Source organism: Falco rusticolus, chromosome Z (assembly GCF_015220075.1).
Source record: "Falco rusticolus isolate bFalRus1 chromosome Z, bFalRus1.pri, whole genome shotgun sequence".
Lineage (NCBI taxonomy): Eukaryota > Metazoa > Chordata > Aves > Falconiformes > Falconidae > Falco > Falco rusticolus.
Genome location: NC_051210.1, coordinates 82,896,494 through 82,915,245, shown reverse-complemented (window position 1 = coordinate 82,915,245; position 18,752 = coordinate 82,896,494). Strand labels below are relative to the sequence as shown.

At 42.9% G+C, this 18,752-nt stretch overlaps 1 protein-coding gene across 1 annotated transcript in view; it reads right to left on the bottom strand.

Moving 5' to 3' along the window:
- DCC (DCC netrin 1 receptor) overlaps nt 1–18,752 on the bottom strand; it is a 133,667-nt gene that overhangs the window by 56,943 nt on the left and 57,972 nt on the right. Inside the window, exon 6 of the mRNA XM_037372664.1 lies at nt 14,369–14,563. Within this exon, the coding sequence (XP_037228561.1) occupies nt 14,369–14,563 (195 nt within the window). The remainder of the gene's footprint in view (nt 1–14,368; nt 14,564–18,752) is intronic.

Genomic DNA, 18,752 nt, shown 5'->3' with positions numbered 1-18,752 from the left:
TCACCCTCTGGGTGCTGAGCAAAAAGCCTTCCCTCCCTAATTTCTTGAACTCAGAATTACACCGCTAAGAGCCATTTTGCCACTTTTTACCCCCCTGCGCACTCCCTGCGCTGTGCTGTCAGTATGAAGGATGTGGCCGACAAGCAGTAACACAAGGTAATTCATTTCTGGGTGCACAGACGCCCTGCACCCACTTGTGAGCCCTCGCTTACCGCAGGGCTGCACTAATTATCTCCCTAAATGAAAACAAAGTGAAACGAGCACATCAGTCCCATGGTGGGTTTTGCTGCAGCTTTCTGAGAAAAACAAGGCAATCCGTTTTCCTGATTTTTTTCCATGTGAATTGCTTCACACACACCCCTTATTTTTATTTTTTTATGTGTTCCTTCTATTGGCGCAGAAGAAAAGCATGGCTGAATACATTGGGCGGTCATACACCTGCCAAAGATGGGAACTGCCTCCTCAAAGTTCTTTCCTGAAAAATAACAAATGTTTGTATGTGAGAAGGCATTTATTAACATGACATTGCAAAAGACCTGCTGCAGAATTACACATTTCTTCTACATTAACACCAAATCAGCTCAGCATGATTAATACTATTACAGTGAATCTGAAATGAGTAAATAATCTTTAAGTACTTATTGCATATTGTTACTAATATTCTTGCCACCCACACACTTTGTACTCGATTTTATGTCCAGAAGAAAAACTGACATATTTGTTTAATATTGAGGTGATTTCCGCGCTTCTATCGCAAGGGACCTAAAGTTTAAAAATTACCAAATGAATGACTGGTGCATTAATAACTCTCTGCACTAAGTATTGTACGGTTATTAATTCAGTTGGTACTCACAGTAATATCATTAGTCATAAGGAAATTATTTTGTATTCACAGAGGTGTAGTATATATTTTTGTATGATTTCCACTATATATTAGCATACTACTTTTAATTTCTAATTTCACTAAGTGTTGTAACTCTTCAGATTCCCCACGAATATTTATTTATTGAGCTGTGAAATCGTGATTTAGCTGCAAGTTTAAGAATGTCACATACAGTAGTTTCTGCGGAAGAAAAAGAAATCCATAGGCACAGGCTAGACCGACTCCATCTCACTCCCACCCATGTCCCGGCTGTTGCATGTATTTAGGAGCATTTAGCTTATAAGGGCTAAATTTATAAAGTTTATAAAGTGACCACGGAGACAAGTGCCTCTGTAGAGCAATCCATCCCACCCTACTATCGGTATTTAAGAAACAGAAGATGAATCAGCCCCTAAGGGTCGGTACGTATCACCGCTAATTATGGCCAGAGCAGAGATATCTGGCCTCCACTCGGCTTCACTTTTAAATAATGACACATTAATCAGAAAAGAAAGTCATCCTGAACACTGATTTTTTAAATGTGAAAGATCACTCGAGAAACCTGATTCTAGAAATTACGGTCCAACCCCCCAAAACCCCATAGAACTGTCACGTCTAATCAAAATACATGGTGAATTCCCAGTAATGAATAAGCAAAGTGAGTGATTTACTATTGATTTGATCATGAAAAATATACTCACAGAAACTGATAAATTAGGTGGGAAAATGTGGTAAGTTCATGGAAAATTTAAAAATGGTGACTCTGTAGCACATACTTCATTACAACTGCCCATACAGCACAATATATAGTCTATCAAATTTTATAAATTGAACCGACTGACACATGATTTATGTTTATAACTAGGTTGGGTAAGGTTACATTTGCAAAAATGAGCGATGATTGGGATAAGAATGCGATCTGTAGCTTTCTGTTAAAAACATGAAAAATTCAGGTGGTTAATTTGAGCTGCTGCTAACTGGAGCGATAAATAATTGCTTGAGCCTCCTCCTAGATAAGAGGGAAAAGGCAATTTGCCACGGTACAGTGTGTGAGCACAGTATTGGAGTTCAGTTTAGTCCGATACAGTGCAAAAGCAGAGAAGCATTAGTATTATCATGTGGCAGACAGTTGCTTTTTGTACTCTTATTGTCTATTAATAATACTTACGGGGTCACTCTGGTGCTCTTTTTGGGAAAATGCCACTGACTGGAATAGGAGTTCAAACGAGGAAAGCTTTTCAGTGTAAACCTACTAATCAGAGCAGCAGCTAATGGAACACAAGGGTTCTTAGCACTCCCAGCAGAAACACCCCAAAGAAACTCAATTGTAATGCAGCTGCAAGAATTCAGAGCTAAATTCTGATAGTTTTTTCTCCACCGACTCCCATTAATCACAGTGAGAAACACAACTCCATAACAATGATGTTACCATTTGTATTTGCTATTCTGCAGTAGAAGGGTAGTTTTGCTTTTTTTTTTTTTTTTTTTTTTTTTTCCCTGGCAGAAAAAATCTCTTCTTGCCTTGGAAGAAGCTGAGCAAAGAATTCAGCTTTAATTAGAGCATCACCCAAGGATTGCCATGTCAGTACTGGTGTGCAACATGCTCTGGAAATAAAGTTGTGTTGTGCAGTTCAACTTGGGGTAGGGAAAAAAGAACAAGAAGTCCAAACTGAACATGAACAGAAATGATTTTTTTACTGACAGATGTGGTTACGGGAAAGCAAATAATCAGCAAATACCAACTCTATTCAAGATATACCCCAGTTCTTTTCTTCTTAACGAGGGTAAAATTGTGATATCTTACAGTCAATACATGGGGTCTTTTGACAGATCTTGAGCTTTCACATCTAATTTCATTTTCTCTTTAAACTATAAATATAAAATAAATGCTTGACCACTAGATGTGAACACCAATCCAAGGAAAGCTCCTTGCCTTTAAACTACCGTCTCAGAAAGAGGGTAGAGCACACAGCTGACTTTCCAGATCAGCTCCCTTCTCCCTCAAATAAAAATTCATGCTCAAGCCCTTGTTCTCACTTCCCATTTTAACCGCTCTCTGACATGAGGGACCTGCAGAATGCTCTACGGGTACCAACTGTACAGAGCTGAAGCTAAGACGGGGTGTCCTGATCATAACGACAGTGCTGCTCAACCCCTTCACGCCACTCAGAGCTCCTGCCTTTGCACTTCAGAACAGCTGAATTTCTTCTACTGCAATGTAGCAAATACAACAGCAATAAAGGTAAGTAATCTGCTCATTAATCTTCTCCTGATGCCTTTACCGGTGCCTTTCCTGATCCTCACCGACAGCGAAGTAGCAGTTCATTGAGCTTTCCTTTCAGTCTGCTTGAGCATCCGTGTGAGAGTACAGCATTCCAACATGCCCATGCTGCCACAGCTTGCTGTGGAGGAAAGCTCGCAGCTTTTGTGCCCCTTTTTTTTTTTTTTTTTTTTCCTTTCACCCATTATTAAGCTCTTTTTTAACTGTAGACTCCTGAAGTCTACCCTTGGGATGGCAGACAGGAGTAAGGTATCCACCATGAGGAGCTACAGCTTCCCTGTAGACCAAGTAGGAACAAAGATATCTTGTCAAAACTGATGGGGTCTGCCAATACCCTGCAGTAAAAGGACAGGGCAGGGACTGTAGCAAGAGAAATTCCTATTAGTTATTAGAAAAAATAAATAAAACTGAGGGCTGTCAAGTGCTGAGGCAGGGGCCCAGAGCGGCTGCGGAACACCCATCCATGAAGGTGCTCCCAAGTCCCCTGCACATGATGCTGGCATCACCCAGAGCTTCCTTCAAAGCTGGCCCTGCTTGAACAAAGACTTGGCCCATCCGACTTGAGGGATCCCTTCCAACCTAAGTCATTCTGTGCTAATCAATATCTGCTCACACAGGCGGGGTGAGAGCAGAAGCCTGGCTTTGGTACCCAGCTGAGGAAGCTCTAAGCCAGCTGCTGATGCAGGACCCTTCCATCTTCCCTGTTGCTGTCACCTCTTGCTTCTCCAAAAGCATACTGACTCCCCTTTCTCAGCAACGAAAGGAGTGCAAACACAAATGCTAGATTTTGTTGGAAGCAGAGCAACATGTGCAGGAAACGCCCCGTTAAAAAAGGTCTTTGAGAGAATTATGTCCATGCCCTGTGTGTCCTGCCATTGCCACTGATGCTGAAAGATGCTCCAAAGGGCCAGGAAAGCCATCATTCACAGTTCTCTCAAAAAAGCAGCCAGGGAACGGCCTCCTTTACTCCTGTCTGGGTTTGTGTAAACATCGCACCTAGTAATCAATAGCACCAGTGATCAGTTCCTGGCCCTAGTAATGTTAGTTTATTTCCAAGAAAAAGGTAATCTACCTACCTGACAATTGTCCACCTGAAGCATAAACTCTGCAGACAAGAGTTATTGAATTCTGAGACATCAAGAGAGAAAAGCACCTCCAACACTGCAGTCAGATGTCACACAAATGCCCCCCCCCCCCCCGCCCCCACCCCCTCCCCCCCACCCCCCACACCATTAAGAACCCCAAGCACAGTTCATAATCGAGTTTTCAACTCACAATGCCACAAGAAACAGCCCCAACCAGGGAGAGACCCTGCTCGGAAGGAGTCCGAGGGGTTTCTCTGCAAATTCGGGAGGAATCCCTTTCACCAGAGAGGGTGCTTGGGTCAGACCCTGAAGGAAACCTTCTGCGTTCAGCAGACTGCTAAATAAATCTGTGCTCTGAGAGCGGCAGTGTTTGGGTTAGTCAGATATCCAGGCATAATAAACCACGCCATGTGCGGCATTAGAGCATTAGCAGGGTCTCACCTGGGGGTCGGATGCCTGGAGGTGATTTGGCCACCTCTTTTATCCTCCAGCAACAGACCGCATACCATCACCCAAAAAGAAAGGCACCCATACTCTGATTTTCCAAATATTCCCCGGGCACCTAACAGCCAGCCGACTAAACTCCATTAAAAGAAACAACAGGTGACGTATTCCACCTCCCGGACCACATACACCTGGGCTGGAGGACAAAGCTTAGAAGCAGATTTTAGCACAATCTAGGGAAACGATATCAACACTTTAAAAAAAAAAAAAAAAAAAGGTATCTTTTAATCATATTAGCAAATGTAACTGGAAGTATTGCAGTAGAATAGACTATCATGATGAAATTAACAAATTTTCTCCTATGTTGTCACCTAGAAAACCACAGCTTTATTTTATTTCTTCTAGACACTTTGTCCACTTTGCACGTCAGCTGCATTTCAGTGGAGGAGGAGGAGATGATTTCTGTGATGTTACTTCATCGAAGGTATCAGGTAACTTGGGAAGGAGTCACTATCGGAAAGCCTAAATTGGGTAATAAAAAGCTCATGGATTGCTTTCAATAAAATAAGTATCCTTTAACACAACCAAATTTACATCTTCTGGTAAACTGAATAATCCATGATAACAGAGAAGAACTTTGTTCAATTAAGTTAAACTTACCAAATGCAGTAAAATTCCAGAATACATTTTCCAAGATGACAGAGGATGATATCTCCTGGTATCTCCTCTGTGAATGGAAAGCCCAAACTGCACATAATGGAACTTTGGCACATTTTTCCCATGCCATTCATCCAATGTTCGTTCAAAGTCACCTAATAAGCACCAGGAGTCCTAGTATGTCCTGAAAATCAATTCCTTCTGCTAAGGATCCAAAAAAGCAATGCAGATTGCTGATTGAGGCATCAAAATCAGAAACTTTTGGCCCGGGATAGGTCCCACCTGAGTGCTAAAGCCCAAGTTAGATAACGATGTACCTCACAGTTCTGGGGGTGCCTGGGTATTTATAGGTGCTCTGGCCGATTCTGGAAACATTTAACTTCTAAAACACTAGGGAAAGTGTCTAACAGAACAAAGGGAATTTACCATAAGAATCTGTTAAGTGCTTTTATTTTAATGTAGTTCAGGAGAGGAACAGCAGGTCTGCATTAAAAATTGTTTTTAAGATGTCATCTCATCATGTGTTATGCCTGCTTGCTGATTTCTTTCGTGAGCTATGTCCTGTACGCATTATAACAAAAAAAAAAAAAAAATTTTCTTTTTAAGCAAAGACTGCAATTTGAACACACTTAGAAACAGGTCTTGCGTCCTGCGGAGATGTGAACCTTTACAACTCCCGTGGTGCATTGCAAGCTCAGTGTACTCTGTGTCGGTAGGGATGTGAGACAACAAAAAAATCCCAATGCGTATCACATATATTTGCTATTGATGTTACAAATGCAGCCAAACTCAAGGAAAGTAAAGTAGTGTAGCAGAAAATGAAGTGTAAGACATATGGACAAATGAATAAAAAATGAATAGCCATGACTCAAGATGCTTCCAGAGGAAACGCTGTTAATGCACCCGAGGGTTAACCAGTGCATGGGCAAGGCTTCCTCAGGCACTCATACGCAAAAATAACAATGCAAGTTGCACCATGAGGAAACGCTGCATTTTCCTTTGGGAAAAGTAAGTCTTTCAGCCAAGCGAATATGCATCTGTAAGCCTGGGTCACTCAGCTGTTTTGATCTCCTTGGCATCCACGACTGAGAGATCAGTGACACTCCAGAAGGCAGAGTGTCGTATCTGTCCTCTTCCCAGGAAAATCAGCCTTGCTACAAAGCTTCCTTTTGTTTTTTGGTAGAGGAATGAACATAAAGAAAAAAAAATACTCTTGGCTATCTGTATTATTCATATTATAACTTGGGATTAAGGGTCATTCTTAGGCATTCTGTTCTTTACCGACGAAGGAGGGAAATATTCAGCATTTTCTGTTCCATCTGCTGTCAATCGGAACCCAAACACTTTGTCAGGGCAGCCTGCTTAGCTGGTTTTTAACACAAGGACACTCTTAAAATCCACAGTGTGTGGGGGAGTTGTGCGAGAGCCGTTTGCAATGTAAATAATGCAGGGATCACAAACTGACCCTTTGCCTGGGAGCCATTTCCCCCTACTCTGTAAGAAAGCAAAGTCAGGGAAAAATGAAAGAAAATTGTTGCAAGGAAGTATTTGCAAAAACGGCAGCATTACTTTAAATGACAATCAGTTTTCAAAGGCAAGAAAGAAAATGAACAATCCCTGGAGTCTCAAAGTGCCTTTACTTGTTAATGTTGTGCTTTAATGTGATCTATGAGGGAAACAGTGAGATGCATAAAATTTAACATATTTTTGTTTGATTTTCACTGCTCCGCTTTGTAATAGAAAAGCAAAGGGAAGAAAACAACCCAAAACTACATTCAAAAAGCTTTTTTGTTCCTTTCCATGTCTTTATTATAATCCACAACTGTCATCTGCAAAGATTAAAGCAAATGAAGAAAATTCTTTCTCTCCCTTTGCAATAAAATAAAATGTATTTTTGCCTCATCTATGCAGAAGGGTCAAATTTAATCCAATCCGTAGTAATGATGCAGGTGAATTAGACGGAACCCTTCATATTCCTAGTGCTATGGTTGTTTAAAATACAAATTCAGCTCAGAAACCTTTATCTTCACTTCTTGTCACTAGCAACTGTCGATTGTTAAGAGGTAGTAACTGTGAAAACTCTTCGCTAGGTTTTGCTGCAGATGATGCACTTTGCTTTCAGTGCTGGCCAGGAGGATCAAAGGTTACAGTTAATCACAGACTCACAGCATGGTTTGGGTCAGGAGGGACCTCAAAGCCCCCCCGGCCACCCCCTGCACCTCCCCCCAGCCCAGGTGGGTCCCAGCCCCAGCCTGGCCGTGGGCACTGCCGGGGACGGGGCACCCACAGCTGCCCCGGGCAGCCTCTGCCGGCGCCTCCCACCCTCACAGGGAGCAATTCCTTCCCAGTACCCAGGATAAATCTCCCCTCTTCCAGTGCAAACCCATTCCCCCTTGTCCTATCGCTACAGGCCCTGGTACAAAGCCCCTCTCTGGCTTCCCTGTCGGCTCCTTTAGGTGCTGGAAGGTGCTCAAAGGTCTCCCTGGAGCCTTCTCCAGGCTGAACCACCCCAGCTCTCCCAGCCGGTCCCCACAGCAGAGATGCTCCAGCCCCGGGTCACCCCATGGCCTCCTCTGGCCCCGCTCCAGCAGGTCCATGTCCTCCCTGTGCTGAGGACCCCCGAGCTGGACGCAGCGCTGCAGGGGGGTCTCACCAGAGCGGGGCAGAGGGGCAGAGCCCTCTCCCTTGACTGGCGGCCACGCTGCCCGGGATGCAGCCCAGGGCACGGGGGGCTTTCTGGGCTGCGAGCGCACATCGCTGGGTCAAATCCAGCTTCTCATCCACCAGCACCCCCAAGTCCTTCTGCCTGGGGCTGCTCCCAATCCATTCTCCACCCAGCTGTATCTGTGCTTGTGGTTGCCCTGACCCCAACCTTGCACTTGGCCTTGTTGATCTTCATGAGGTCTACCACGGCCCACCTCTCCAAGCCTGTCCAGGTCCCTCTGGATGGCATCCCTTCCCTCCAGCGTGTCAACCACACCACACAGCTTGGTGTCATCGGCAGACTTGCTGAGGGTGTGCTTGAACGATCCCACTGCCCATGTCACCAACGAAGACGTTAAACAGCACTGGTCCCAGTACTGACTCCTGAGGAACACCACTTGTCACTGGTCTCCACTGGGCATTGAGCCATTGACCACAATGGAGTGTGACCATCCAGCCAATTCCTTAACCACTGAGCAGTCCCTCCATCAGATCCACATCTCCCCAGCTTACAGACAAGGATGTCATGCGGGACAGCACGGAATGTTTTGCACAGGTCCAGGAAGGTGACTTTTCAGTTGCTCTTCCCTTATCCACCAACGCTAGAACACCATCTCAGAAGGCCAACAAATTTGTCAGGCATCATTAAAAAGACACATGAAAATAATATTTCAAGATGTGCACTCCAGCTTCCCAATCAGACTCTTACAAGAGGGAGCACACGAACTCCTGCACGCTCAGGGAGATGAAAAGTCACTTTTTCCTAGGTCACATCAAGGCAATGGTACTTAAAAAGCTCTTTCTAAAATTACGCCTTGTTCTCCTCACAAACGTAAGGGAGCAGGAAGGGATGGGCTCTGAAGAAGAAAATCCACGTTTCTGTAAGACTCTGGAACTTGGTACAGCTTTCCCATCATATTTCGTTTTTAAATGGTCTGAATATCTGTGAAATACTCATTTTTATGCACGTATTTCTCCTGGAAAGACCTAAGGCATTTTACAGATGCAAGTATTATTATGGATGCCAGAGGAATTATCTTATCTGATCAGCTTAAAACTGAGGCTGAGGTTTTCAAAACTGCATCTCTCTGCTTCCACTCGTGTGATGCAAACCCCATGTCAACAGCGGCAGAATTATTCTATTGTTATTATTCAAATGCTTTTTTTATAGCACTTTTGCTGTTGGGATGTCAGTAACATAGAGCAAAGGCAGAGGCCACCGTGCAGTACTGGGAGGCTAATGGTCATCCTCCGGGTCTCCTTATGCCCAGCCCACTCTCCTTCTCATGCCAGCCTCCTACCTACATCCCTTCTTCCAGGAAGCTATTAAAATATCCCAGAATGAGTTATCAAAATATCCCAGAATGACATAATAATATTGTTAACTTATTGGAATATGCTACAATAAAGTTACCGTCTTTCCTTTTTCCAATCCATTAATTAAACCCACAGCTTTACAATCTACTAAAAGTGTTATGCAAATTAATACAGCTGCCATGGTGTTTCAGATATTTTGGGGTTTCTGTTTGCATAATTAGTAAATGGAAATCTCCTTGACATAGCTCTTCCCTTTTCTTTTAAACTTTTATTGCGTGACTAAACTTTAACATAAAGCTCTGTGGACACGAGCCCAGTCAGTTTATTACTACACTTAACGCCTTCCGAGTTGGATCAGTATAGAAATCGTTACTTCTTATGCCTACAAGATCCAAATTGGCACCTGTGAATTTTCCAAGACTGTTAAAACCACCACTAACCAGCCAATAACCTTGCCATTTATAATGACAAGCAAAAAGTTAAAAGTATTAAAAAGAAAAAAAAAAAAGAAAATGAAGTGGTTTACTAGAAGCGGTGTCTCCCATTAGAATTATTCATTTGAGAGTCAGTCAGGCACTGATTTCTCTGTCACAGCAAAGGCTGAGTGAGAGCAGGGGATGCTCACTCCTGAAATTTATGAGACTGACATCAAATATCTTTCATAGGCTGCAGACAGAAAATACAACCAATTCCTCACTGACAAAGCTGAAGTCTCTGGATATTCTTATATTCTTCTGCACCTGGGGAGAGTGTCTCCAAGGCAATATGACCACTCAGTCATAAGGAAATCACTCTAATTCATTCTAGAGTACAAGTGTTATCTCTATATAGTTGTATTCAAGATGATCATCACACAGAATAAAGTTCTCAATCACTATTATGAAAGACCGAGCACTTTTCTTCATGTTTTTGAAGTGACTTACTCAGCAGCTGAAGTGTACTACTCAGGTAAGTGCTGGTAACAGCTCAGGTACAGGCTGATTCAGGCATTTAAAAAGTTTGGCTTGAAGGAAGCAATCAATTAAGTACCTGAAACGCGATGCAAAGCTGCCATACGACTTGTGCTTATTGGTGCTACACTTACATCATCGATAGTAAGGGTAGGAACGAAAAAGGAGGCCACTCTGTGAGCGTGTAGGTCTCCATCCCTCCTGTATGGGTGTTCTCTGTAAGTAGATTGTCCATCGCTTCCAAGCCTTGTTTCTTCCAGCAGAATTTATTTCGGATTACGAAGGTGCAATGAAGCGTCTAACAGGATTTCTAAAGAGACTTCAACATCTGACTCCCATCCCAAACCAGTAAGAACTACACAGAAAGCATTTCTCATCTAGCATTAGCAGCAGATTGAAGGTGCGAAGACATTTGGAACTTCATCATCAGCTCCAGAATGGCACATCCCGAAGCGTAACAATGTACACCACGGCTACGTTACCGTTACAAACACCCACCGTGGTCAACAGGGAGAAACCCTCAGGTGACAGAGCTGCTGAATGGGTTGAACTATGTTAAATATCAGAGGTTGGGTCAAATAACAGTCCAGACAGTTGGATAGAGAGTTTGCCATTAGTTCCATCGTGTCACAACGCTTTCACCACCAAATGCTGACGTACCGCGTCCACAAGTGAAGCTACCATCTCCTCTACAACCTGGCTGCAGAGCAGGTAAACCAGCCCTGAGCTCAAAGCATGGGCTACGGCTTGTTTCTGACTCCACTTTCACGTCAGCAAGAAGTAATTTAGGATTGAATTTTAGAATTATACATTTTTTTCTGCATAAAAATAGAAATTACAACGGACGCCTCTAGTGCCAGACATTTATACCACCGGTACCCAACCATCCACGCGTGCTCATCAGGCATGTGTGGCGGTGGCCAGCAATGACCTGCAGCTGCACAAACAAGTCAGGGAAGCAGGAACAAAACCCACACAAATATCAGCAGGGGTAACTGCAGCCTTACGTATCCAATGAGCAGGAATTGCTACAGCAACCCTATCGCAACAGCCAGACAAAAGGGGATCAAAAAGGCAGGAATTTCCAGGGCAACCGTATCGTGGATGCTGGGAAGGGAATAAAGCCATTGAGCCAGCCTGTTCGCTTCAACTTTCAATACCTACATGCATCCCTCTTCTAAATCTCTGAATTTTAAAGTCTTTGGGAAGATGTCCAGGAGGTGCTTTTCTGCACAGAGAAAAAAAAAAAAAAAAAAAAAGTGTTTCCAGGGAAAAGATCAGGCATGCACGTACATGCACACATATGGCATTGGGGTGTGTTGCATCCCTCCTCAACCCGGCACAGCGCTAATTTTAACTCAGGAGTTTGTTACCATCATTTCTTTCGGGACTACAGCACGAGTTTACAGAAGTAAAATAAAGCCCAGCATGGGCCTGGATTATTGGGTTTGGGCATCTGTGTGCGAAAATGGTGACTGGAAACGCGAGCCAGGCAGGATTTCTGACAGGCAGCTGATGTCAAACAAATCCGATTGCCCTTTAATGGAAGTCTCTACCGCTCCAGCATCTAAACGATACATAGGTTTGTAGTGTGCTTCATAAGAGCTTACAAAGGACCAATAAAAAGAACTGCAGGGAACCTCAAGAAGCTGCAAACCCCCAATTTTTTGGTGAGCTACATCACAGAGCAGATCGAGGTGAAGTGGGGCGACCTCTCTGCAGTCTCTAACGAGCCAGAGGAGAGAGGGGGAACCAAGAGGAAGCAATCACAGAAAGCCACGTGGATGAGGTCTTTGGAGGGGAGAGAAAAACTCATTGAAGTTCACCATTTATTTACATATCAGACTTCATCGTTGCTTTTGCATATTACATTTAAGGTAGCATTACTGCTCGGGCACAGGCTTCATAGGAAATTTTACAACAGGTGGGATGAGTTCATATAACTAGGAAATATTTTCCCCCCTCATTCCTGCCAGCAGCACATTTTGACTCATAACCTTACTGAAAACAGTACTTTTATTAGGAAAAGCATTCCGTCTCATCATTTTGTGTAATTTTCTTGTAATGGTTTCAAATAAAGTGGGTGAATAACGTAGGAAATGTTGGCAACTGTTCTAATTTTTAAAAAGCTTTCTCGGGGTCCTTGGTCACATCCCTCTGGGGTTCTTTTTCTGTAGGTATTCAAACGATGACATTTAATTAGCACAATTATTCATGGAAATTGATTTTCAAAGTTGTACATGTGAACATTAAGAGAAGTCGAATTTCAAATGTGCATGTCAAGCTCTGTGACCAAAGTGCTTGCATCCTTACCCGGTTAGAGACCAGATGCATGAGGCTTATCTGGACAACGACAATTAAGTTACACTGGTCACATCTGGAATATTTGCAGTCAAACCAAAACAGGTACCATGAAAAGATATTTTCATTTTGGATAATCAATAACTTTCATGAAATCTGTTGGAGGGTGTTCAGCAAAAAAAAACCCCAATTGATTTCATTGACTGAACTATTTATAAATAAACATTTGATACGCTCAAAACAGTTTCTTGACATTTTCTAAATGTCTGAGTATTACTTCTGTAATTAAAGCATATTAAGTGAAACACCCTCCCTGACTTGCTGGTCTTCTATGTACTTCTACCTGTGAGCACAGCCAAAAATATTTAATTTAATCCATAGAAACAATTCTGATAGCTGCACTATACCATCAGCTTTCCACAAACACCAAGCATCACTACCCTATGAGAAGGCTTTTGTATCTGCCAGTCCTTTCTAGCATATCTTCTACTTGACGGTAGTGGCTACCAGAGGTCCTGTGAGCAAATATACTCACTGGTCATTTCATACATGAAGAATAAGCACATTGGCTTTGATAGCTCTGTCCATGTAATTTTCTTCTCTAATACTTCTGGGTCAACAGTGGTGAAAGACTCAACTGAAAATTCATTAAAGATATGAAACAACTTAAAAGAGGCTTGAGAGAATTTAAATCCCTTTTGGAATTAAAAAAAATATTTTGCATTTAACCCCCTCCATTAGTTATTAGACATGCACATTCATTAGTAATAGCTTTTATTTTTATATTCTACACAATTTCTTCCATATTCCAGCCAGGCATCTTTCCATTTTGCATAATAGCTTCACACTTGCACCAAACAGTATCAAACCTGCCTTTTCCCGTAAAACGCACTGAGTATCTGGGAGCGTTTATGCATGCCTCTTGGCGAACACCTCCATCACAACATAAGACATTTGGACAGAGAGAAGCTGTTTGACGAAGTCGGAGTAAAACCAGTTTATTTTACTCCCCGGGATCCCCAAAGGAAACAGCAAAAAGGCTGGACGATGCCGTTGCACGGTGCTACAAATCACACGTTCCAACTCAAAGCATCCTAGAACATTGGAGTTCTGGCCCAAACAACTTACCAAGCTAATGAATCTTCCTGTAATAGCTCATCGTTGCCAGATTACAAAGCAGAAAACTTACCATTTTTACCTGGAATAAAAGCGCTAAAGAAGTAACGACAAGGAAACCATTATACTTCTCGACATCCTTTAAACTCTGAACCGTTTTCCCAGGGTTCAGAGAATGGCCCATCACCACTGGAAGGATCCAGGTCCCCGTGTACCATGCTGAGAATTTAGATGAACTGTTGGAGAGGCTGTGCCATGAATAATGAATAACACCCTCTCTCTCTCGACACATTTTGACAGACACAAAGTAGGAGTTTCGAGATTGCCATTAAATTCAAACCCAGGAGCGCCAGCCCCAGGAATAACATCTTTAAGGTTCAGCTCTCTGCACAAGTAGGAGTCAGTATTAGGGGCACATGACTTAATAAGATCTCCTGAATCAAATGAAGATTTGATCAGAGAGATTTCACATGTTTGAAAGTATCCCGTGTTTTGAAGGTAAGAGCAACCAGGAAAGGGAATGCAGAAACAGTCTAAGAAAGCAACACGTAAAGGAAGCACCGGTCATAGCCTGAAAATAAACGTACAAAACCAGCGGAACCTCAAAGGAACCTCTTCTCATGAAATTAAATGAATGAAAACACTTACTTACCCAAATTTTCAATGGAATAGTAACGCTGTTTGCTGTCCACCCGCACAGTCTCAGCGTATGGACTGCCTACACCGTAGCCAATGATGTACCCGCGGACAACAATGTTCGGGTTCAGTGGTGGAGTCCAGCTCATGACGATGCTTGTTGTCAAGGGCCTGACATGAAGAGAGCTTGGCTGGTCAGGAACCTGAGATTCTGGGATGTGAGAAAAAAAAAAAAGAAGTATAAATTAATATTCTACTCAAGGTTTGCATTTAGATGAAAATATTTGCACGAAAAAAATCCCCAAGCAGGTACCCCAGAGTTACATGCAGAGCTTACATGCAATTTCATGTGAGCTACATCCTTCCCTTCCAAGAGCACCAATACGTCTCTCCCTATTTTAAATGGAGCATCTCCTAGTGCTTTCCACCGTTAGCACAAGGCTAGGAGAGATTTAAAATGATGCAGGAAAATGAAAGATGACCTGCAAAAGAATTCCCAGGAAGACAACTTTTCTTTTCCCTGGTCTATTTGCAAGTTCAGCAGGATCCTGACAGCTGAGTGCATGAGTTGTCCTGTGCTCACAGATTATTTAACGAGAAGGTACTTTGTTAGCAATGTACTAGTACATCCTGACAATGATCTGTCTCTTTCCCAAGAAAACAAGAAGTGAATTTAACTCTCGGACATGCATCTCTTGCTTTGAAGCTGCTTTAAATCATACACCGACATTTCACAAATGAAATAATCAAAATGAGATATTTTATTTACAGGTGTTCCTATAAGTAGTAATTAAGCACTTGGAGTCTGTTTCCCCTTCTACAAGCCTAATTTTACTTTAAAGGTTAGATGACTAAATGCCTTTTGTTTGAGTTTACTCGATAACTACCATATCACAAGTCTCTTCAGAGGAGCTGCACAGTAGCTTGTCTTTTTGAGAGCAGAAAGAAGACAAGTTACTATTTTTCCCCAATAAAAAGGCTTGCAATATAATAGATGAAAGCTTATACAGAAGGCAACAAGGACAGGGTAGAAAAAACAGACTATAAAACGAGGTAAACTCCAACAAAAGACACTTTGCAGTTGTGAAGCATTCCCACTGTAAACCTTGGAAAAAGGTAATGAAAAGAAGAATTAACACTTTTCAATAACCAGTGCCGTAGACGCGTCCTTGGTGTTTTAAGGGCTTTCAGATGAATTCCGATGAACGCATTAGAGCACTCTGAAATCCTGTTGCACCTTCAGGGAATTGCGCTTTGTACATTACCGCTCTGAAACACCTAGCCACTTTGGACGTCCTTTGCCCTCAACCCCTTAAAACTGCAAAGCATGGGTCAAAGAAAATTCACTGAAAAGCAGCTACTCACAAAAAGAAAGAGATTGCACCAGCAGTGCCACTGCAAGTCAGGGAAAGTTGCCGTTTCCCCCAACTCCATTCCCAAACTTTGTTTTAATGCCCAAGCAAAAGTTACGTGAGCAGCTACTCTTGAGCAGTGCTGTTTGAAAAACAAACGACAGAAGCATTTTTTGCAAGCCTCAGAGAGAAAATAACAACTTAATGCCTTGAAATGAGAAGCTGGATAACACGGCAACACCGCAATTCCTCGAACTTTCTAAAGCCAGCAATTCTCAGGCAGCAAAGGAGATCAGAAGCATTCAAGGAATCGATTGCCTTCAGATGATGATTTTTACATCTGACACAACACAGAGATTTTAACTGCAGTACAGATACCTCTAGGCAGCCATTTAGGTTAAAACTACTTTATTCAAACACTTCATATTCTTTCTTTCGAACAATTCCATTACGCGAGTCATGCATTTCAGAGCTACATCATGATGTCTTGTTTCAAAAAGCAAAAGGCAGGTTAACTTCTGGGACCTTTCTTGTGAATTAAGTCTCTCAAATGAAGCTGGGCTGGAAAACATTTTGAACTGTTCTTTGAATATTGAAGTTTCCTAAACACAATTATTTTTTGAAGATGCTTTTTTTTTTTTTGCTTCACTTTTCTGTATAAAGCAATTTTAATTAACACTATCTTTAGCTCTACTTTCAAATGTATCCTGGGAAAAAAACATTTTCCTTATTCTGAAACAGCTCTGAATTTTAGAATTTGTGTCATGTAGTTCAGATCCCAAAGCACAAAGTTAATGTCAGAAGCAACTATTCCACCCACCCACCCCACAAACAACATATTTTTTGGATCCCTTTACAACGAAGCACATTTTCCGCAGTATGGGCTTCTGCCAAACACAACGCACAGCCAACCATCTAAATCCATAAATACTTCAGGAAACTGGACCATTCAGCCTTTGGATGGCTTTGCTGGTTTTCAGTGTCCCAGCACTTGGATATCCAGGAGAAGAACTCTTTATCAAAACATACATCCCATATTTCTGCTTCCTTTGCTGGGCCATGTCCTTGCCATTCCAGACCAACACGTTAACTTCTGTTTCTCCTGGGTGTAAATATGATGCCAGAACCAGTTCTGAGAAGCGACCTTGAGAGCCAGCGGGAATCTCCACAAGGAATGCTACTACATGAAGTAAGTTCTTCATCTGAAGTCCCAAGTGAGCCAAATTTAGGGTGCCCCTCTTAACTACACCAGGAGTCCAGCACCGGCTCCCACGCAGGGGCACCTCTGGGCACCTGTCAGCCATGGGGAGACACGAGCTGTGGGTGCCCACCAGCCCCTGGCACGCAGGACAGCTCCCCAGCGGATCGACCCACCAAACCAGATTCCTTGGCGCTGCATTCCTTACTCTCTCCCTTAGGAACACCTGGGCTCCCAGGAAAGGGGAGCTGAGGCTCCATGTCACTGCCTGGTGTGCCACCTCCTCTGGGGTGCCACGCTGCCCACGCGTGCCTCCCAGCCTTTCGCTGGGTGTGTGGGTGACGGCGTCAGCGCCCACGCCTTCCATCCTGGGAATACTGCACTCAGTGCTAGTCAAAGCTCCCTAATTCCACTGCCAACCTTGACAGATGCTTTACATCTGGGTCACTTTAGCCATTTCCTCAGCCATCCAAAGATGTACGTTTCACAAAATCAAGGTACTTTCTACTCATCCCGTATTTCCTGAATCACTTTTCAAGAGAAATTACAGTATGAATAACAGTCTGGCTTGTCATGCTCTTAAAGCACTAATTTAGAGCTGAAGCTGAACTGTATTGCTATCTAATATGTATAACAGCTTCCATCTGTTCAATGCAGTAATGAGAAACCAAGCATCCTAAACCCATTTTCCTGGAGGATACCTTTGCTAAGTTGATCAGAGATTCTCTTGCATCCTTGCTCAAGCTATTTAAAACAGACCCTTCAGGGAAAGTGTTGCTTTCTGTATTTTTTTTTTTTCTTATTAAAGGATAAAATTTGAGGCTTAAGATAAATATTTAAAACCTTCCTAGCTGTCAGTAAAGGAACGCGAGCTTTCTAGGGAACCTTGAAGAAGCAGCTCTGTTTGGATTTCTAATCACTTAAAAAAAAAAGACACTAATTAAAATGAATATCTGTTGGGAGTTGACGCTGTTCTCAAGGATAGCATTCATCTTCATGTTGCTGATACCAAAAAGGCTTCCAGCGAAAGCGAGAGAACCTGCATTTGCCACAGCAGCAGAGAGGGAATTGCAGTTACCAGCCCGTGCTCCAGCCCTTCCCTGGTTAGCTGACACTTGCAGGATGTGGTGTAACTGGTTTATCCAAGCATTTGTAGCTAGCACGCAACACGGTGCATTCCCAGCATCAGGCTGCTGCAGCTTGATGAGGATAATTCATTGGGACTGCAAATGCAAGCACATGGCAGCACAATACCTGAACAAAACAGCTTTGCCCAGGTTTATTCACATGTACCCGCTTCCATCGTGCGTCTCCTGTGATGGCTCGATTAACCTCTTTACGTGCACATGTGTACGTGGGCACGGAAACTTCGAAGGAACGTAGTGTCTATTAAACGCAAATCAAAACAAACACACTGAAATGCATTACTTTCTTTTTCCACACTGCGGTGTGTTCACAATTTCTCCCTTACTCCTGCCAGTGAAAAACGTTACACCTTCACAACAGCACTCCTCACAGTGCCATCCAGCCACGGCGTAATGAGAAAGAGAGCATCAAGCACCGCGGCATGTCATCACCCGTTGGTATAGTTATGAGGTGCCTAGAAGCATCACCTTTGCTTTAAAACCTTGATGAGAAACCGCAGGGACTGGGTCTCCCATTTTGCGTGCCACGCACCGTGGTCCCTCCCAGTCTGCTGGAAAATTGCAGTTGGATATAGGGAAAGGCAGAAATTCTTCCATTTGCAAGATTTTGAGCTCCTAAGGAAATCCGGCCAGTCAAAAGAAAGGCACCATCAAGTAATATGGTGCATTTCAACTGATTATTTATTGATTCTTTCATCTGGATTG